Source organism: Haemaphysalis longicornis, unplaced genomic scaffold (assembly GCF_048455015.1).
Source record: "Haemaphysalis longicornis isolate Haplotype H1 unplaced genomic scaffold, Haemaphysalis longicornis Haplotype H1 scaffold_5, whole genome shotgun sequence".
Taxonomy (NCBI): Eukaryota; Metazoa; Arthropoda; class Arachnida; order Ixodida; family Ixodidae; genus Haemaphysalis; species Haemaphysalis longicornis.
This window is the reverse complement of record NW_027526385.1, coordinates 20,976,492-20,999,292: the sequence shown is the minus strand read 5'-3', so window position 1 is coordinate 20,999,292 and position 22,801 is coordinate 20,976,492. Positions and strand designations below refer to the sequence as shown.

The 22,801-nt window shown below is 49.4% G+C and overlaps 1 protein-coding gene across 3 annotated transcripts in view; it reads right to left on the bottom strand.

Annotated features, from left to right (window-relative positions):
- Positions 1 to 9,733: 9,733 nt before the first annotated feature.
- Positions 9,734 to 22,801, bottom strand: part of LOC144137953 (uncharacterized) — a 58,268-nt gene continuing 45,200 nt past the window's right edge. For all 3 annotated transcript variants that reach the window (XM_077669992.1, XM_077669993.1, XM_077669991.1), the window contains exons 2-3: positions 17,275 to 17,476; positions 9,734 to 10,318 (exon numbers count right to left, since the gene is read on the bottom strand). In XM_077669992.1, the coding sequence (XP_077526118.1) occupies positions 9,846 to 10,318; positions 17,275 to 17,476 (675 nt within the window). In that variant the 3' untranslated portion in view covers positions 9,734 to 9,845. The remainder of the gene's footprint in view (positions 10,319 to 17,274; positions 17,477 to 22,801) is intronic.

Sequence of the window (22,801 nt, the reverse complement as noted above, 5' to 3'; positions counted from 1 at the left end):
TTGCCCTTGAGCGCTAGAGGCCAAACCACGCCCCCTTCCGCAAGCGCCCGGCACGGAGCAGCAGTCCGATAACGGGGAGAGATAGGGAAGGAGGAAGGCGATAAGCACGCGCCACGATGGAAGGCCGTGTGCGGTGAAGAACCGTGTGGGACGGAAGAATACCAACAACCAGCTGTGGTCGCTTGTACAGCGGCGACGCTTCAACAACGCCGCGAGGCGAAAAAGGGGGAAAAGGCTGCTCTTGCGTACACCTTCGCTATATTGAGTCCTACGCGTTAGTGTGAGCTTCCTTCATTTTTTTTTAGCACTTGTTACGCGGCCACCCACCGACTGTGTGGTCTGGCGTGTGGGAAGTTAATTAACGTTATCGCTTCTCGGCTTCTTTCATTTTGACATTAATCCTCCTCTCGACACCGTCAGAACTGCCCCACCCGTCGCAAGAAGCGCGCACCGAGACACCACGCGACGCGTTTCCAAAGCCGTGCCTGTACCTGTTGTATCGTGCCTCCGACAGGTGGCAGCACGAATCTCGCCCGAGCGCGGCGAGGCCAAGGGGCCGGCGCACGCAGTGACGTCATCGATCGGCGCAGTGCTCTCGAGGGAAACCAACTTGGCGGAGTGGTCAGAGATCAAAGCTAATTTTTCTTCAATATCGCCAAGCATCTTTTCTATGGTGGTTTCTTTTGATAGAATCGATTCGAGTAATTCTTCTACCGTGGAACCAGGATTGGTTTCAATGTGCCCAGAAAGCAAAATTGCAAAACCAGACCACAGCATATTCAAAAGTTCAGAAGAGCCATTTAGGAGTGGCAGCACGATAAGACAAGGACAGTTAGATCGAAACTGCGAGGTAGGCGAGTAAAAACCGACCTGCAAAGCGACCCAAGCATGGTTAGGCGACATTGTGGCATCCGTGGCGCCACTCGCACTCGAACAGCAGCTGCCCATTTTTTTTATTTCCGAAAAAACGTTTATTGGGCCGGCGGTGAAAGGCTTACACTAAGACTTCGGACTTGGCCGGAGTCGCCCTCACCGTCGCCGCCAGGCCCGAGCCTCGCTTCCCGTCGTCGGGTAGCTCGGGCTCCTGCCTGGTCAGCGCTACGAGGACCCGCTGGACGGCCTGGATTTGGAGGTCCTGGTCTTCGGATCGCTTCGCCTCCTCAAAGTCGGGTGGCAGTCTTCCTGTCGCGGATTCTTCCGGGAAGCTGAGAGAGTCCCAGACGATGTGCTCGAGGGTCGCGGTGTCTTTACGACACACCCTGCACGTGTCGTCTCCGGGTGCGTCTTGTGCATTAGCTTCGCATCGCGAGGAACGCAGGTGCGATCCCGACCAGGTGAAGCGGTTTTCTTTTCGGAGCCTCTGTTTGCGTGCGTAACGGCCAGACGAGCTACGGAGAAAAGCCGGGGCCCAATGTGTCCTGAACTTAAAACGACAGGATAGGAGGACAACCTATTTTGTGCAAAGGGTAAGCTCGTTATACCTACAAAGCATAATGATTAAACGGCTGGTACAGTGAAACTGTGCATTAGTGCCTGCGTTCTCATTGTATTGACAACTGTCGGTAGCTTATTACGAGAAGGCCTTTTTTTCTCGGCCTGTCTGTAGGTACCACGATATGTCTGCTGCCAGTTTTATATTATGGATCACACTTGGCCGAGCAGATTAAAAAAATTACACCATCTTCCCGTAGGGCAACCCTGAGTAGTATGCGAAGCAGCCATGGGGTCGACTAAAGTTCCCATTAGTTTTCAGTTCTTCGTTTCCGTTGACGTTCAGCTTCGCGTGCCTTCGTTGTATCAGTAGCTTCTTGACGTAGTTTCAATGAGTGAAGGACATAAGGCGCGTTCGTAGAACATGCTGCCGTCTCGGTTTGTAGCGCAGTGGGAAGAGCGCCACGTACCAGAGAGCCACGTACCACGTAGCGTCAGGTACCACGTTGCGGCCAGAGAGAAGTGAGATCGAAACCGGGTGCCGCCTAGCTATTTCTTTTTAGATGCGACTGCATCTGATTCACTCGCCTCGTCCCTGCATCCGGCGTCGTCGGCGTTGTCGTAGGCGTCCGCCCCTCCCCCATTCTCCTCGCCGCGCGAGCTGCGCTCTCCGCCGCTCACCCCCTCTCCACTCCGATAGCTGCTTCCCGACTTGTGCTCGGCGGATGCCCTTCACACCGGCTCCGTCTTTAGCCCCTCGTTTCTTTGGTATATTGACACCCCCGCTCTCAAGATTGGTACCACGAGGATCGCTGTGTCACACGGATTCCTGGGACCCAATATCTTGGACATCGGAGTGCCCACCGGACAGTTACAACCATCTGAAAGTGCGACCACGCCGCCGACCGCGCTAGGCCTACTTCGGCCTCGCGATTCCATCTAGCTCGCTTGAGCCGCAGCGGCGGCGTTTCACTCTACCAGCTGCGGCGCAGCGACGCCGCTCAATTCCCCAGCATGGAAAACGTCGTCGAAGGTGAAGAGATGGACCCCGCTGAGTTTCAGAAGCCTGGCTGGGCCACCATCCGGCACCGCCAACAAGTCTTGCACGCCGCGGAACAAGCCTCCACAAGCATGATGAATACTCCAGGTCCAATGCACGCAGCACAAGGCCGCCGGCGCCCTCCGAAGCGCCAGCCACCTGCTTCCCCACTGCCAGCCTCCGACGTCAAAATCATCTTACGCCCACGAGGCGGATTAGTGTTAACGTCTGTCGCACAAGCAACGCTAGCTGACGTCATCCAGGCTCAAGCTGGATTAGCCCCTAACCGAGATGACCAGATAAGAATTAACCAGGTCGCCAACTACGCCATCATCAGCACCCCATCAGAGGAACGAGCGAAAATGTACGCCAACATCAACTCCCTCACGCTCCGTGGACAGCAGTATGAAATTGCAGCTCACGTCTCGGCACCAGCCAACACCGTTGTCGGTGTAATCTTCAATATTCCCGAGGACGATACTCCAGAGCAGATCATGAACAGCATTTGCAACTACAACCCGGATCTTAAAATACTGGACGCCAAAAGGTTGAACTCTTCCAATATGGTCCAACTTCTCTTCGACGGCATGCACGTGCCCTATTGGATCCGCTACAGGGCGACTACCTATCGCTGCAAGCCGTTTCGGAGGGAGACAGAGGCCTGCACAGCATGTTGGCAGGCCGGACACAGACCAGATGTGTGCCCGAATTCGAACGCTCAAGCTCGTTCCCGCTGCTCCAGCTGTGGCACAGTGAACCCCGCTGAAGCCCACCTCTGTTCTCCCAGGTGCATCGTCTGTGAGGGCCCTCATGTCACTGGGACTGCGGACTGCCCTAAACGATTCCAACCGCGCAGACGACAACCAACATTTGCCCAGGTCGTGGCTGAAGGCCACAACATCAACAGGACCCCTGAAAAGGACGCCGAATTCCCGCGATCACAAGACAAACCAAAGGATAATCCCACCAGCCAGGCCAACGACGCGGGACCCAAAACAACTGGTGGCAACTCCTTCTCGCCCCGCCGCCGGGTCACCTCGTCAAAACCCGAACTGAACTACGGAAAACAGGTGAGCTACCCTAGCGCCTCCCACCCTGGCTCGTCACACCCGCTCCCGCCCCTCCCTTCCTCCCATGACATCCTTAAAGAGCTTAACGCCATTAGGGTGGAAATGACTCTCCTTCGCCAGGAGAACGCAGCACTCAGGCAGGAAAACCAATCTCTGAAACAGAGAATTACTGCTCACATGGAAGAAGCTCCCTCTCCCTCTCCCAATCCCCCACCCCCCAAGCGTAAGGCAGTTTCAGACGACTCCCAGTCCGCTCCCGCCTTGTCGGAGAGAGAGGAACTGGTGGGCAAGCACCTTACCGCTATAGAAGACTCATGTAAGCAGGCGCTCCTGGAGCAAAAGGCAGAATACTCCAACTTTTATCAAGCTCTGCAAGGCAATCTCTCCGTTGTTCAGGCCAACATTGAAGAACTACGAACAGAAATGCACAATTTCATGAGGGAAATTTTGGCCCGTATTAACGCTCTTACGGCCCCTCCTGCGGTGAACCAGCCCCCTTATGACACCACGTATGAGCAACAATAAGGAGATGCTCCGAGTCTGGCAGTGGAATTGCAGAGGGTACCGCAGGAAACGCCCCAATCTGCAGATGCTCATTCAGTCTACGGAGTTACCCCCTGTAGTTATTGTCTTACAGGAAACAGGCACTGCAGTTAAGCTTCCGGGTTACAAGGCGTTCCAATGTATAACCAATCCAAAAACGGCGGTCTTGGTTCAACGGAATGTGCCAGCTCAAAGATCTCAATTCGATAGCGTTGATATCGCACATGATCTTGTCGTCTTATTTCCCTCTAACGAGATGCACTTAAGATATACATACTTAACGTATACAGCAGCCCCAAAGATACTGGGCACAAATTTGGTCACTTATTTTCTCTCGCTAAGCAGGCAGCCCAGAATCACATGCTGATCATAGCCGGGGACTTCAATGCCCCTCATACTGCTTGGGGATACTCTCATTGTACAAAGAAGGGTCGCCTGCTATGGGAACAAATACAAGCACACAGGCTTGTTATTGAGTCAGATTCCTCGATCCCCACCATAATTGGCAATAGCGTACAAAAAGACTCCTCCCCAGGACCTCACTCTCACTCACAAAATCAAGCGCTGCCATTGGACCTGCACTGATTCATCACTGGGCAGCGACCACTTAATTATTCAAACGGATATCTTCCTTGACGTTACCATTCCGCCGCGAACCAGACAAACCTATTTCACTAATTGGGATGAATTCCGCAACGTCCGTGCTGATAACACCTCGCAAGAAGTTACCACCGACAACTTCCAGGACTGGGTAGACAGAATCATCTCCGATGCCCGACTTGTAAGCACTCGCTTAGACCCAGAAATTCCTTCGGATGTAGTAGATTCCCGGCTACAGCATATGTGGGAAGCATTCAAAAGCATACAACGCCGCTGGCGCAAAAACAAGCACAACCGCAAACTCCGCCTGAAGCTAGCTGAGTTAATCGAGTCCATACAAAACCACGCTGCCGAATTAGCGCGAGATCAATGGGCCCAGATCTGTGATCAGATGAAGGGAAACTTAAGTATGAAACGCACATGGTCACTTCTCAGACATCTTCTAGATCCCGAACGGTCCAAGACAACTCAGTTGAATCGACTATCCGCCATCGTTCATAATTTCCCGGGCACAAATCAGCAACTCCTCAATAAGGTACGCTCTCTTTACATCCCGACAGGCGATAGACAGGCTCTTCCGTCCTATTCAGGGGAAGCTAATGCTGAACTAGATGCGGAAATAACTGAAGCGGAGGTACGAGCCGCCCTCCTCCACATTCGCCCAGGGTCGGCCCCAGGACCAGACGGCATCACAAATAAGATGCTCGGTAATCTACACGACCAATCAATTTCAACCCTTACAAAATACTATAACCATTTTTGGAAACTCGGCGTTCTACCCCAGTCGTGGAAGCACGCAAAAATTGCACTGATACCTAAACAGGGGAAGCCGCTCAATATTGAACACCTTCGGCCCATCTCCCTCACTTCATGCATTGGAAAAGTTCTAGAGCACATTATCCATGTTCGCCTTACGAATTATCTCAACTCTACTAATTTTCTTCCTCACTCCATGATTGGCTTTAGATCAGGATTGTCCACTCAGGATATTCTTCTTCAACTATCCCGGGAAGTAATTACCCCTCCGTCAAAAATGGACACGGCCGCTGTACTTGCCCTAGACCTCACGAAGGCATTTGACCGGGTATCACACAAGGCAATCTTGCAAGGGCTGGCAACAGCCTCCCCTGGAGAACGTACTTACAACTACGTCAGGGACTTCCTCACGTCTCGCACTGCAATTATTCAGGTCGGAGACGTCACATCAAACGTTGTTGAACTCCCCTCAGTTGGCACTCCGCAGGGCGCCGTACTGTCTCCGCTTTTGTTTAATCTCGCCCTCCTCAACATCCCCAAGAGGTTGGAAAGAACCCCGCACCTTCACTTTAGCCTGTACGCGGATGACATTAGACTCTGGGCACCGAGTGGTAGCGATGCCCTCATAGAAGAAGCCCTACAAGCAGGTGCACAGGTGGTTGTCGAGGAGGCGGGTGCGGCAGGACTCAGCTGTTCACCTCAGAAATCTCAGCTCCTTCTTCTACCCGCGAAGCGTAAATCGAAAGCCCCACCGGACATAGAAATTCAGATTGGGACCAACACCGTTCCAACAGTAGAAAGTGTTAAAATTCTTGGTCTTTTCATACAGCGTAACAGATCAAACACTCAATTTATATCGCAAATTACATCGCATGTAAACCAAACTATCGGCCTAATTCGACGAATAACCACCCGTAACAAAGGACTTAAGGAGACAGAAAGACTCCAGCTGGTACAAGCTTTCGTGATAAGCCGCATCACCTACTCACTCCCTTATCTCAATGTAACAAAAACCGAACTGCAGAAAATTGATTGCCTCATTAGAAAAGCTTATAAGGCGGCGTTACAAGTGCCCATGCACGCATCCACTGCTCGACTCGAACGTCTGGGGGTTTATAATACCGCGGAGGAACTCGTGGAAGCACATCATATTAATGAACTGCGGAGGCTTTCGGCCACCTCCACCGGAAGGCACATACTAGATCGTCTGAAGCTGCACGCCCCTCTAATTACTGATAAGAGACTCCCCATTCCGCGTGATACGCACGCGTGTCTTAGAGTCCGCCCCATACCGCGCAATATGCACCCCATTCATCACAAGGGTCGCAGGGAGCATAGAGCACGAGAGCTGTGCCGGCGCCTCCCAATAAATCCAGGCATACTTTATGTCGACGCGGCGGACTATCGACACCACGCCGCATACGCAGTGGCAGTAGTCGACCGACCAAATGCCCCCCCTGTCACCTCCCTCTCCGTCCGTACCACCTGTCCCGCGACGGTGGAAGAGACGGCAATTGCACTAGCCTTAACTCAACGGCCAGCCCCCGCAATCGTAATCTCTGATTCGAAGACGGCCGTCCAAAATTTCGGCCGGGGTCTAATAACCCCGCAGGCCCTCCAAATTCTCTCCAAAAATCCACCCACCAGCCCCATAGAACTGATCTGGACCCCAGCCCACACCGGTGTGGGGGGTAACGAGGCGGCCCACGCTACTGCTCGAGAACTCACTATCCGAGCGGGCCCCAGCCTTGTCCTCTCCCACGGTGCCAGATCCGCTCGAGATAGCCTCCTCAGCTATCACGACTTGGTCTTACACTACCGTTTCTCCCGCCGCGCGTTTCCGCCCGCTCATGTCAGTCTTAATAACTCCCAGGAACGCACGTGGCGGCTCTTGCAGACCGACACTCTTCCATGTCGTGCAGTGCTGCACCATATTCACCCCTCACTATTTCCCTCCCCCAACTGCCCTTCGTGCGGTGCTCTGGCCACCGTGTCGCACTTCATGTGGGCATGTCCTAATGATCCCTTCCCCTCCATAGTGTGTGACGAGCAGTGGGAGGGGGCGCTGGGTAGTAGCTCGGATCCGGGGATCCAAATCACCCTGGTGAACCGAGCCACCGCTGTCGCCGCCAGGCTCATGCCACCGGCCACCCCGCCCTCTTAACTGCCTTGTACAATAAAGTTTTTCTCTCTCTCCACTCCGATAGCGAACACTCTCTCGCGAGGGGCATTGGATTGGATTCGATTGGATTGGATTGGATTGGATTGGCTTGGATTGGATTGGATTGGATTGGCTTGGCTTGGCTTGGCTTGGGTTGTATTAGGATTGGATTGGATTAAAGTGGATTGTGTTGGATTGGGTTGCGTCATAGCCGCGGCAGACGCACTGGCGCCGGCGCATCACCTCACCGTTATGCGCGCTATAAAACGCGGTGCCTGCGCCGCTCCGCTCCATCGTTCCAGCGCCATTCCCCCGCTGTCCAACGCTGCAACGTGAACCTCCTATGCGTCGCATCTACACAGGGGATCCCGCGAGGGGAGGTGGTAGTTTTTTTGCGAGTAACCGCTTAAAGCTGCGCATTTAGATGCGACGCTGAGAGCATCTCTTGTCGGCGGCCCTGTCCTTCCTGCGTGCGTCCGTCGTCGGCGTCCACACTCTCCTCCGCTCACTCCCTCTCCTCTCCGATGGCGAACACTCCCTCGCGAGGGGCATTGGATTGGATTTGATTGGCTTGGCTTGGCTTGGACTGGATTGCATTTGGAGTAGATTGGTTTAAAGTGCATTGTGTTGGATTGTGTTGCGTCATAGCCGCGGCAGACGCACTGGCGCCGGCGCGTGCCCAGGTGAGAGTGAACACTCTCTCTCAACATCTCTCATACCTGGTGTGCCGCTCTCCGGCGGCCTTTCGGTCGACGGTTGCTCTCCGCTTGCGCTTGAACCCCCCTCAGCGTCGCATCACACCAGGGTTCCCGCGAGGGGAGGTGGGCGTAATTTTTTTTGTGTGTATATGTGGCCTGTCTTAGGGCAAATGTGGCTGAATAAACATTCATTGTGTCTGGTACATTTCACTAGAAATGGAAACAGCGATGCAAGAATACACACTGTTGCTGCTTTATACCCATGCGTACACACACATGACATATCTACGCAGAAGACAAAGAAATAGTAATGTCTTACTAGGACGTCTGAACGGTCATGTGCTCAGAACAATACCCACATATTTCAACATGGAGCACTTCGGTGCCCTGGATCCTTTTCTCATTTTAAAGCGTCAACTTTAGGCTGTGCTGAATAAGATTTTGTCCCCGAAAAAACATAATCCCACAGCACTATGTCACCAAATGGTATTGTTGTCGTATCACCGTGGTGCGATTTAGGGGCGTAGACAGGATTTTTTTTCGGGGCGCTTAGGTCGCTCTCAAGCAAACCCCCCCTCCCCTTCCCTGTTCTCGAAAGAAAAAAAAACGCGGTAGTTCGCCAGCTCCCCTAAGGCTATGAAGACAAAATACATGTTTGGTTCATTAAAAAAACTGCATTGTCCCGATAACAATGATACTTAAAAATATGTTTAGCGCAAAAACCCAAAGACAGTACACAAGAAAGGATACGGATACCGCTTGTCCCGTCTCCTTTCTTGTGTACTGTCTTTGGTTTTTTGCGCTAAACATATTTTTAAGAAACACGAACCAACTAGCCCTCCCCCCATCCCCCCCCCACAAGTTTTGTTAGACAATGGTACTGTTTTGCAACGTCCAACGACAACTCCACAGACACGCGCAACACCAACAACAGTACCGACCCGGAAACGCTATTCCGTTTCGTCTACTTTCCAACGGGGGTGTGGCCTTCGGGGACTCTGACATCTCTAAAGTCGACGGCGCGCTGCCGTCACATCCAATGCACGCTTTGCAGTGGCAGTGGCAGCAACGGAGCTGCCCCAAATAAATTTTACGATTTACCTGTCAAACGTCTAAACTGTAAACGGGCACATATGCGCTTTCGAGATGATTATATTAGGCGCCGAAAAATTGTGGAATCCACGCCCGCATCCGTTGCGAAGTCACGCTCTACCCTAGCCGATCCGCTGAGCGAAGAAAAACGTCGTGTACCGTGTGCGATTCACAAGCTGTGCTACACTGTAGCTGCTGCGCCGTAAAGTTTCTCTGATCCGGCTAAATTTTTTGTATATCATGTGTTTTAAAGTCAGCTTCTTCTGCAACAAACCAGCCATACAAAAAAGCCCGACACACTTAAAGCCATGTATATTTATGAGTAACTTTAGTAATAACACAGTTTATCATTATGGCATGGGTCTACATATTTAATCGAGTTGGTAAATACATAAAAATACATATAGCTTTCATTGAGCAATATTCTGGTTTGCACTCCTTGCGTCGACGCCGCCTTAGCCGTATGCGCCATCTGGGCCGGGTGCGCCATCAATGCCACGGGGGCCGTCTGCGCCGCCTGGTCCACCTTTGCCACCCAAGCCTCCTGCACCACCTCGGCTACCTTTACCCCCTGGGCTGCCAACGCGGCCTGCGCCTCCTGGTGCGCCCGCGCCGCCTGGGCCTCCTGGGCCACCCCTGACGCCTGCGCCGACGCCTGGGCCGCCTGTGCCACCTGCGCCGCCTTCACCGGCTGGGCCTCCTGGTGCGCCTTCGCCGCCTGGAGCACCTGCGCCTCCTGCGCCGCCCATTCCACTTGGGCTGATTCCCGGGCCGCCTCTGCCACCTGCGCCGCCTGCACCGCCTGGGCCTCCTGGGACGCCTGCGCCGCCTGGAGCACCTGCGCCGCCCGGGCTGCCCGGGCCCCCTGGGCCGCCTGACCCACCGGGTTTTCCTGGGCCGCCGGGAACGCCTGCGGTGCCTGGGCCACCTGGACCGCATGCGCAGGACCACATTTCTTTTATATACGCTCAGCGCCATTCAGGCGTTTTATTCCATTACATTTCCTTACACTCAACGCCCAAGGTTCAGACGTAACAAAGGGTGGTGGGGTAATCAAGAAAAAAACAGCAACAACATACAGAGCGACTAAAAAAATTACAATGAATGAACTTAATCATAAACTGCCCACTTGAAGGTGGCAGGCCCAAGTGATGCAGACGATGGAACCGGGAAGGCTGTTCCCGTGCACACTGGTTTTTGAAATGACAGAGTCGTGATACTGTTCAGATCTGCAGGGTGATACACCAACTTTGAGGTTGTGGTCAACTTGAGAAAACACTCAAGTGTGGTCAGCAAAAAGTGGTTGTTTAAGAATTTCGTTTCTGTACTAATTTTTGTACATACACAAGCATGAAACAAGATTTAAATGTTTTTTTTCCTATTTCTGTCACACTGGACAGATCCGCACAGTTCGATAGTGTTAATCTAGCAGCACGGTTTTGTAGTTACTGCAGTGTTGGAGTAAGCTAGTTTGTACCAGCTAGTGTCGTCATACGGATGAGGCATATTCGATTTTCAGTCGCATGAGTGTCTATATTTAACACTATGATAACATATACATGACCGGCTACATGACATATAGCCGGTGCAACAAATTGTGACAAAAAAAATTACACCATCTTCCCGTAGGGGAACCCTGAGTAGTATGCAAAGGAGCCATGGGGTTGATTCAAGTGCCCATTAGTTTTCAGTTCGTCGTTTCCGTTAGGTTGAGGTACGTAGCTACGGTTATATTTACAGCTTGGTTTCCATGGTAACTACCATACTTTTCACTTACCGGAACTACGAATGGGAAATTGCGTTGAGCTCATGGCTGTTTCACATACTACTCAGGGTTCCCCTATGGGAAGATGGTGTGATTTTATTACATGCGACGGGGATATGTCCCTTCCTTGTCGTTGTTGCACCATCCACACCCTCACTGCGCACGCTCAGCTTGCTGAACGCCCGGTGGTGTCTTACCCTTTAATGGCTCCTGGAGCGACAGAGTTACCGGTGTCTTCCTGACCGGCCCGAGACGAGTCCAGCATGCGCAGTGAGGCTGTGGACGGCGCCACAACAAGGGAGGGACATAGCCCCGACCATGAGATGCTGGAGCGACAGTGTAGCCGGTGCCTTCCTGGGCCGGCACGAGACGAGCACGCTTCCCCTTAAAGGGCTCCTGGAGCGGCAGAGTTGCCGGTGTCTTCCTGGGCTGGTGGATGGACGGACGACGGACTACGGACGACGCAGCCGAGAGCAAGAGATGCTTTGCATCTAAAAAAATCACACATCACGCCCTGAACGATGCCGAGGGTGCGAAGCACTGGGACGCAAGTGGCGTATTGCCTGTGTGATGAGCGTCATCGTCCGTGCGTGCTGATGCACACTGACTTTTAAATGATTTTGAGGTGCAGTAAATGCACTGTAACTGACAAGCGCCACACGAAAGACAATTCGTGTCCCAGTACTTCGCACCCTTGGCCTCGTTCACGGAGTGGAGATGTGTGATTTTATTGGCCCGAATTGGGCTAACGTGACAGTAGTCACTGCCGTTTCAACTTTAATTGCCACTGCTCTTGTTCCGCAAATTATCGTTGAGAGTTTATGGTTTTTCATTTGTTTTTGGATTTTGTACCGTTTGAAATTCGCGCTCTTTCTACTTCAGTTTGCGGCGCTCTTTCCAGATGGTGCGCGGATGGTACTACAGTATGCGCCGCTCTCTATAGATGGCGCGCGGATTTCGCTTACAATGCTGCGCGCACGGACACCAACGAAAATTGCGAGGTCTTAAGGTGCTTCGGACCTAAAACTCCAGGGGTAAGATTGGCAGAGTTGCATATGTTTTTAACGTGACTTTCCCAGGAGAAAATATAGGTAATATGAACTTGAAGATATTTATACGTAGTCACTTAGGTTAAAGGTGAGCCACTGAGATAATAACTGAGTGGTTTGGTGGGGCTATTTGCTCGCGAAGCTCTCCTGGAGTTATATTTGTTAACATTCACACTAAACTTTCTTACATCCTTTTTGGCCGAAAAGGGTGTAAGAATCTTGTCCCATGTCGAACACCTTTAAAGGGTGTTTTGGCTAAAAAGGATGTAGAGATGAAAAAGGGTGTTCGTGTGAACACCGTAACAAAGGGTGTAAGGTTGCTCAGCACCCTAAAATAAGGGTGTGGGCAGCGGAGCTACGCGTCACGGTGTGGATGGGCCGAGAGCGCAGCATCACATACAGACACATTCGACATGCACAAGTCACACTTGACCATCAAGTGAATTGAGCAAGAAAACCAACTGTATGCATGAGGACAGCGAGTACATACTTACTTAGAAATACATTTGCTATTAATGCTTTTAAAGCAAGCAGAGGAAAGTCCTCCAATAGAGCCGGTGGGCTTGTCGCAAAAATAAGATATTTTAGCGCTAATTTCGGAATTATGCATCTTAATGTAAGCATATACACATCAGCATGCGGATTTGTAAAAACGTTTTAATCGAGAGGTAGTTATTATGCCCAATGGGTCATAAACTTTTATCAAATACTAGACAAATCACCGCCATCTCAACACCCTTTTTTCCCAAAAGTGTGTAAAGCTACAAATTAGGGTGTTGGAAACTAAGAAAAAGCGTGTAAGAGACCTCCACCTTTGGAGGTATTTCGTACCCGTTTACACAGGTGGACAGAACATTTTCTACAAGCGGAGTATGTTTTGTACCTCACGATGTTTCACACAACATAAATTGGCATAATTTATTACAAGTGAAGCTTTTTAACCTTGAACTAGGTTCGGTTGCGTTGGCAAAAAAAGACAGAGAAAACCAACTACGCCCCCTGTAAAGGGTGCACCACCGCATATAGGTATTATATCAGTGAAGCCATCTTTGTAGCCTGTCCGCGCGTTGTCACAGATGGCGCAAGCGTATACGCACCTATACTACACCATTTCAAAGGTGCTAGTCTTTTTTGGATTCTAAAACGCCAAAAGATTTGGCGCAGCTTGCAATGGTGTTACAAGGCTGGAGAAACAGCCTAGGTGGGGATCGACCTAGCTTGTTTCTTTCTTGGATCCGCTGTCAGTTTGGGGGACACACTGGAACAGCCTTGTAAAATCCGGTTAAACTTGGCCTCGCCCCTGAGAGCTTATCCTGACTTAGCAAGAACATCTCAAAGCGTAGAAAACGTAGCAAAACTTAGCGACACCAGAAGAAACTAGGTGGACCCGCAGCTTCGCTGTTTTTAGATGCGAAGCATCTCATAGTCGGGGCTATGTCCTCCCTCCGCCGTGCGGCGTCCACGCCTCCACTGAGCATGCTCAGCTTGCTGAACGCCGGGTGGTGTCTTACCCTTTAAGGGCTCCTGGAGCGACAGTGTTGCCAGTGTCTTCCTGGGCCGGCAAGAGACGAGCACGCTTCACGCGCCTTCGACGTTTCATCGTCGGCGGTAGCGGCGTGCGTCGGCGAGTTTCGGCGGGCCGTGATTACAAAGAGCCCACAACCAACCGGGGAACGTGCATCGACCTCATCTTCAGCAACTTTAGGGTTCATCCACTACAACAGCCGTTGACTTTACATTTCACAGACCATAAGGCGGTCAAAATCAAAGCGGAACGCCAACCACAGCTCGACGTCACCGACGTTGAACATGATGATGATAATGCCTAAATAAAGACAAACTCATACCACGTACAACGTCTCTCTCTCTCTCTCTCTCTCTCTCTTTAATGCCTCTCCACTCTACCCCCCCCTCCAATAAAATTACACCATCTTCCCGGAGGGGAACCCTGAGTAGTATACGAAGCAGCCATGGGGTGAATGCAATTTCTCATTTCGTAGTTCCGGTAAGTGAAAAGTTTGGTAGTTACCATGGAAACCAAACGGTAAATATAACGGTAGCTACGTACCTCAACTTAACAGAAACGACGAACTGAAAACTAATGGGCACTTGAATCGACCCCATGGCTGCTTCAGATACTACTCAGGGTTCCCCTACGGGAAGATGGTGTTATTGTTTTGCAACTGAACATTTTTTCAACACCCTACAGAAAGCTAAGCGTGTTGCCGTCGTTCAACACCCTTTTTGCCACACAACTATAGTTTTTTTTAGTTTTAAATGTTCAAATTGATATTTCACGTGCCAAAGCTGAACTTGGGGTTTGGGACACACCGTATATGGAAACGAGCGATCATTTCATACGAACAGCTTTTTTTTGCTTTTGAATATTTCTTACGAGTAGAGGAGGGTATGAGGATATGTCTTGTTCTTTACAGTGCAATTATACATGTATGCATGGCCTATTCAATGAACAGCTGAACACATTTTACACACCCTTTCAACACCCTAAGAAAAACCAAGGGTGTTGAAATTCATCAACAAAATTTTTTGCACACAAAAAGGGTGTAGAGCTAGGAAAAGGGTGTTGAGATGAAAAAAAATTGTGTAATGGGCTCAGAACACCCTTTTTCCACTTATGCTACACCCTTTTCGGCAAAAAAGGGTGTAAAAAGTTTGGTGTGTTTATTGTAGGCACTATGTTTTGCGCCATTGCGAAATGTTATTAAGGTCAGTTTGAAGACTCGCGGTATCATATTAGCTAGAAATACAATCTTATTAGTATCAGGATTAAGGATAAAAGAGGGCCTAACACTGACCCTTGCGGAACACCGGATGTCGCCGTGAAACACCTGTCCCGCTGAGACCTAGATTACAAAACCAGAGGGAGGGCTGAGGTATGCTGGTGGATTCTCTTGCTCAAAAGCGCCGTAGCCGCAGGATCAACTTTTGTGGGGGCCAGGGAACACCTGTGTTTGTGCGTGCATACGTGACTGTGTGCGTGCGTGTGAGAACATTTCCTAACCAGTTTCTGGGAAAATCCCAGGCCATCTCCACTAACGTGAAATCGGAAAGGGGCGAAGCATGCAGTGTATAAGTGTATTCTTGGCGCCTTGGCGTTTTGGTCAACGGAGAGGAAACTGTTGGGGGGTAGAGGTATACAGCTTTGATGTAAAAGTCTCTTGTCTTTGAAGGACGAAGCTCTCCAGCGTGAGGCGTAAACGAGTGTCCCGGTGTTTTTTTAGTACGCGTTACGGTCTAGCGCGAGGCGTAAACGAGTGTTTGGGTACCGGTGTTTCCGGTGTTTAAGTACCGTGACTACATGAAACGACGATTACGACGACGACGACAAGAGACGCCAGCAGCCCCAGCCCCTAAGGGGCTTCGCTCCTATAAAAAGGCTATAGCAGGCTTTCAATGTTTTGCGTATTTAGGCTGATACTAACAAAAATTGATACCGAGCAAAAAAACTCTGTTCGATCTTTTATGTGAGTTGTTAACGGCGCCTTTTTTTAGGTTAGACAAGATACAAAACAGTTAGGTTTTCGCAAAAATAAATCTGCTTACAGTGTGTATGCGTGAGTGTGTACACAGCATGCGCTAGTATATGCACGTACAGTCTTAGTCAAATTTTTCTAGGCCTGCCGAAAGTGCACAGGCTGCGAAACATACAATGTAGTACAAGCTTACTTCCCGAGGGAGGCTGAACCCTTTTATGCCGGAAAGCTAGAAAAAATACCATTATCTCTTAATGTCATCAAATACTTTCGCTACATTTCAAGCTTCCATCTAAATTCTTTGAGTTATTTGCGGTTCAGAAGGCTTAGGCTTAGCATAGAAAATTTTGACAGAGGATGTACATTCTCATATATCAGCCGGAGGTCACAGAAAACCCCTATATTTTTTGTAGACGGGAGAGCACAGTTATTACCAACGTTTGCCACTGACACATGCACTTCTCCCTGCCCTCCACATCAACTGGGCAAGCAGCATCGTTTAAAAAGGGGTCATCATATCAGCACATTGTTTCTTGAGCGGCAAGTTGAGGCTCTGTTCCCATACTTTTCAGTTTTGCGATTGCAAAAGGGTAGAGGCAACATGCACGCATTCATCGAGTTTTAGTGAAGTTGAGTGAAGGCAGCTGCAGGGAAGCTGTCACAACGCTTCAAAAGGCCGAATGGTATTCTCGGTTCGAACGTGGCTACATAAAACTTGGATACCGCATACCCTAAACGCCCTTTAAGCAAGCAGATAATGAAGTCGGTACAAAATTTGTCACGCAATAAATTAAATTTAATTGCTCATTGCCGGTTAATTCGTTGGAAGCATTTACCGGGGTTTTTGAGAGTAGCTGTCAACGCGCACTTACAAAGGAACTTCACGTTAAAGAGTGAGGGCTAGTTTTTTCCCCCATTTTCTCTCTGAGGATCAGCCAGCCGCCCTATTGGATGTGAACTGTACTAGAAACGAATCGAGATATTTTGTCGACATTCGCCGGAGGACAAGAATTTTGGGGCTGCCGGTGCGACCATTGGAAACCACGTAGCAACCATTTTTTTGGTGCTACGTGGAACTTCGGGTGGTGCCGAAAAGAGTAATTTTGAAATAGTGACGACATGATGCCGGCTATGAGACACATTCCATTCGTCTGTGTAAACGCTCCGGCATATCTGAGAGCACCCGAACTCGGAAGCGAATAAAGAAAATGGTGTATGCCAACATTATGGCTTAGGACAAGCTGAAACTGCGCATTTTATGGATAGACTTGGCGGGGAAAATAGCGTACGTAATATGAAGGGATATTTTGAACTCCGCGTTTCTGTCTCATATAAAGTTGATTTAAAGTGAAAAGTTTGCTATTTGCATATCCAATCAGAGGGCAAATTTCCCCAGCAGTGCTCGTCCAGCTAGTTACTTAGATAAAAATAAAAAGAGCGCAAAGGGCGAACGCAAAGAAACACAGTAGAGTGTCCACTCTCTACTGTGTTTCTCTGTCCTTGTCCATTGCGCTCTTTTTAATACTGTGAAGCCATGAGCCAACTCACCCAACAAAGCATTCTACTAGTCACTTACTCAGAACTTCCCGAGCAGCTCGTGATTTCCTCGGCTCGGAGCACGGCCCCGGGTGGCTGACCTCCACGGAGCGGCTAAGATTGCTGCGGCCTTCGCATCGGGCCCGTTCGAAGTCGCAGCGCGTCACGTAAGTACGCCCGTCCGAGCCACAGAAGGGCTCTTCCGTCTTGCACGGCTCTGTCGACGGCGGGCATTCTTCCTTCTGCGTGGAAGAGAACATTCTCAATATCAGGGTGTCGAACCGGAACTGGAACCGAACCGAAAACCGTAACCGAACTTGAATTTTCGCCCGGAACCGCAGCCGAACCGAACCCGTATTTTCTCTTTTTTTTGCCATTTTGGAACGGAACTCGAACCGGAACGAATTAAAGGAACCGTTCCGAACCGGTTCCGCGGCTTCAAAGCTAATTTCTAGTTTTCGACTATGGTGCCCCACCTTGCCCCTGAAGATATTTTTACGGCTCGCCCCACAGCACAAGCGAACTTTATTCATAGTCTGTAGCTCCACAACCCATCAGCTTCGTCTTCTTATAATTACCCTGAAGTTAATGTAAGGATGTCCGTACATACTACCAGTTTGTGTTAGATACTCCCCACCTCCCCCAATCATCTTTTGCGTTTAGAATAAGTTATGAGACCGTATATTCCGATGCGACATATCATCGCTCATTCTTCATGGTTTCTATTATATCATGTAAAGTTTTCAATGTGTTCTTCATTCGGATGCAACCCCGCTGTTTTGTGAACGCCTTCAGGGACACCATCAACAATAAATCCACATCTCACTTGTTGTGGTTTGAATGGGCAGTTATATAAAAACAGCAGTGAGACACAAACACTCGCAGTCCTCTACGTCCCCGAAGCTTCTTTTGTGTGATATTACGTCCCTGGTTTACTGCTTTTAATAGGGCTTGAAATTTAAAAGAAAAAGTTTGCGGCCTTCTCAACTCCACTTTTAAAGCAGAAGGGACAGCATTTCCATATCATTTTGAATCTGCTCAAGCTTAAAATTAAGTCGGGGCGCATGGATTAATGTCGATTGACGCGCATTAACGGGTAGACGGGGTGGATTATTGAAAAGACTGGGGGAGCTATGGAAATGTGCTGATTCATTCGGATTAGAGGAATTAGCGGTCCGGTTAAGGCCGATGAGTCCTTCAGACCACCCGCGACATTTTCGGGGTCCTTGGCATTTGGTAATATTGCGGTGCTCTCCTCTGTGCTGAAGTAATTTGAAGTAGTATATTTGATTTGCCTTGAGAAGTGAGTGCTTAAGAAAGAGTTCATGTGTAGCTAGGTATTGAGGCCAACCGGAGTAATTTTCGGATATTCTTAATAGCTTCTTCTCCAACAAGAGCAATTTGTTATAGTTCTGTGTAGTAGTTGTGCGCCATACTACAGCTCAGTAGGAAAGTTTAGAAAAAAATAACGAATAATAGAGCGTCTTTTTTAGCCATAACGGTATGATATCTCGAATTTTATATAGACAGTCGACCGTTTTGCTCAGTTCAGCGGTTAATTTACACACATGGGTATCCAGTGACAGATTATTTGCAAACCATACACCTAGATTTTTTTTCGCTTTTGATTGGTTGGGTCTGTTGTTTCGCTAGGTCAAATCTATAGTATAATTCTATGATTTAATAATCGGTGTGAACACGACGTAATTGGTTTTACTTATGTTTAATTGTAACTTATTGATATGCAGCCAGTGGGATAGAAGATGCAAGTATTGGAAAACCCTAGTTTCCAATTGTTGCAAGGCCATACGCATAAAAAATATATCGACGTCGTCGGCATACATTATTCTTTTGGGTGGACCAGGTATCGCCGGTACATCATTTATATATAAATTAAATAGCATTGGTCCGAGAATCGACCCTGCGGAACACCATTTATTATTCGAAGTTTAGCTGCGGCTGTACCGTTTACTAGCGCGTACTGATACCGATTTGCTAAGTAGTTGCGAAACAATTGAAGGGGAATACCACGAATACCGATACTCTAAAGTTTTCTTAGAGGGATTGGTTGGTTTACCGAATCCAACGCTTTTCGTAGATCAAGAAACAGACCAATACTGTACAGCCTTCATTGAATGTTTTTAATTATCTGATTTTTGATGTCCAGCAATGCCATTTCAGATGACCGATTTTCCTAAACCCATACTGCGCATCACAAATAATATGGTGTTTAACCAAAAAACTTTGTAACCGTATATTTATAATTTTTTTCATATACTTTGGGAAGCACAGGCAGCACCGATATTGGCCGATAGTTATACGCAGTATAATGATTTCCTCCTTTATGAATTGGTCTGAACCTCGCTATTTTTAGTTCCTCGGGAAATATTTCACTGTCGATCATCTTATTACCAATATTAGACAGAACATAACTGATTATATCACTAACGTATTTTAAAAGGGCTACCTGTATGTCATCGAACCCAGCAGCAGTATTGGGTTTGAGATCGTTTATTATATTTGCTTTTTTTCTGGTGTTGTATGGAAGAGTAAAATGAATTTCCCACATTTAGATTTGGCAAGGACAGTGTGCCGTCCACAGGGGGAGCTGGAAAAGTACATTCCCCACTTTGTATCAAATATTAAGTTCAGCTACCATGTCCGCCTCAAACATCGTGCCTAGAATTGTTACAGTTTTTAAACTGATGGTTCGTGGTATTCTTCCAGTTAAATGATTTACTTCTTGAAAATTTTTCTAGCGTTTCCTTGCAGGCGTGAAAATAGGGATTCGTAATACGCTAGTTTAGCTTGCTTAAGTTCAGCGTTAATTAGAGTTCGATATTTTTAAATGCTCTAAACTGAGTAATATCTCGTGTTTTGACAAAGAAGTGATACATTCCGTTTTTGTTTCTATTTTCTCGAGTAAAAAGCGATTAACCCACGGCTTTCGCATCTTCCTCTCACGTTTTCTTTTCGCATCTTCCACTCACGCAGTGGTAATTCTCCCGCATTAAATCTAAAACGTCGTTAAAAGTAGCCGCATGAAAAGCGTAGCAGACCAACCAATTACTTTAAATAAGAAATTTTTTTTTTCTAAGTGGGAATGAGGCGCCGTATGCCACTGCCCGCGACCTTACTCATTCGCCTTCTTCCACAAGGGGAACAAGACGAACCATTCAGTGGCCCACCGGTCCTGCACCCCCTGTCACAAACCTACTCCGACATCCTTCATCACTACCGAGCTTCCCGCAGGGCCCTACCGCCCCCATATTCCTCCCTAGATGTGGCGTGACGCACACATTTAGGAATAACTTCAGACCGAGAATTACCGCAACCACGCCTTCCTCCATTGGATTTCTCCTACCCCCCCCCTACTGCCCATGCTGCCCCGGCACCCCAAATGCAACAAATCATTTGATTTAGATGTGCCCTTCCACACCCCCCCCTTCTCCCCAGCCACACACCCTTGAACAGTGAGTGGGACGGGCTTGCTGCGGAGTGGCCAGCTGACACAACAGGAATTTCTTGAGACGCACGCACGGGCCGCCGTAGCACAGCGTGGACTACCGGACGAGGATGTCCATCCACCGCTTAGAGTCGCAGCAAAGCATTAATTAAAAACGTTGTCCAATCCAATCATTGTGCGAAAATACGTGTGCGTGCGCGTGCGTCTGCAGAAATTTGATGGTACCAAAAAAGGTGGCCGGCTCTCTCACAGTTTCCTGCCAGCTGAAGAGGCTGCCCGCTTGTCAGGAAACTACCTATCTGCCTGATAGCCAGAATATTCGGGCGAGGATGCGTGATTTGGGGACGAGAGGCGGCCCGTCACGCGCCGGCCATTGGGAAGACGGGGGCGCTAAGCCGCCCCACGGCTACAGTCGTTCTAGAACACTGTACCACGGCGGCACTCCACTCGAGGGCACCAAAAACCGATGGTGGACGGACGGGTCTGCTTGTGGGCGGGTAGTCTGCAGGGACGCTGCCAATTGCCAGAACCCAAGGAGGCGAGGCGAGGGGGGTGGGTGGGGGGGCGTCGACGGCACCGGGGCGCTCCCCACTGGCCAGGAGGCTGCCTGCCTACCAGAAGACTGCGGTGAAGATGCATAATTTTGAGACGAGGTGCGGCCCGTCATTGGTCGGCGAGGGGACTGGATCCCAAGGCGGCACCACGGCCGCTACGTAGAGCCATTGTTTTAGAGCGCAGCTCTTAAGCGAACGCGCCGGTAGTTTCCCATCGTCCCTCGGCGTCGGCCTCCTTCTAACCGAGAGAACGAAGCAGGAAAGCGGAGGATGACAGTATGGCGAACGTGTGAGGGGGAGGACGGCATCCCAAGGCCGCGCGAGACATGCTCGTCAGCGGCGACGCGATGCGAGATAAGGCCAGAGCAAAGCACGCGCCGTCGTGGGTTCGCTAATGACGCAATCACGTCCAAAAACGCAGCAGCTGCGCGCCGTCGCCGAGAAGACTGCAGTTCACGCTGCACAAAAATTCCCATTAGGGAGTGTAATTCATCAGCCGATTTGTTTTTCGTTTCCTCAACAAAACAACTGCGGGGTTTGTGACCCAAGAATACAATACAATGAGGATATATAAATAAACTAAACTAAATAATTAAAATAGACTTCCGGCCCTAAATATTAATTCGTTCCCATTCCATCCCAGATATCAGCAGCCTTAAGTGTCCCTGCGAAGCTTTTATTTCACATCAATGAGCGTTGTGCTCGCTTACCTCCCATGGGAAACCTTTTGCAGTGGATTGTACAGTTAAGTCGGCCAAGCCAAAACATTTGCACAAAGAAACCTACGCAATGAAATAGCTTTTATACCGATGTAAAAGAGAAACGAAAACGCAGCACTAAAAGGGTAAAAAACAAAAACACTTTTGCTTTTTTTTCCTCCGAACCCGGTCGAACCCGTCTGAACCGGTTTGAACCAGTTCGAACCGGAAAAAAAGTGTTTAGAAATGTAGGAAACAGCGCAAAGGACAGGATGTAGAGTAGAAGACAAACACGCGGCGCTGACTAACATCCAAGTTTTATTGCTTGCAGGCGGCTATATACACATCTACAAAGCAATGGAAAGGGAAAAGGAAATTACAGATGGCAAGGGAAAAGGAAAGTACAGATGGCTTGAAATGTACATAAGTTCTTGTCACAAATGAGTGTGTTCCCCAAACACACTTTACCGGGGCGGGGAAGATAGTTAAGAAGTCGTGAGGGATAGGGCTGTCAACAAACCTATCCCTCACGATTTCTTAACTGTCTTCCCCGCCCCGGTCAAGTGTGTTTGGATTGGGCTGCCCTCCGGGAATTTCGTGCTTCTAACTCCAGTGACACAACACTTACACCCCTAACACAGTGGACACAACAACTTCAAGATGTTCACACGCACCAACGTCCCCTAGACCCACCCATACCATCTCCCAATGTAGACGCTAGACTACACCACATGTGGGAAGCTCTTGGCAGCCTTAACCGTCGTTGGCGTAAGCAACGTTATAACAGACGACTCAAAACCCGCATTGCCAACCTTCTAAAGTCTATAGAAACCCACTCCCAAACACTAG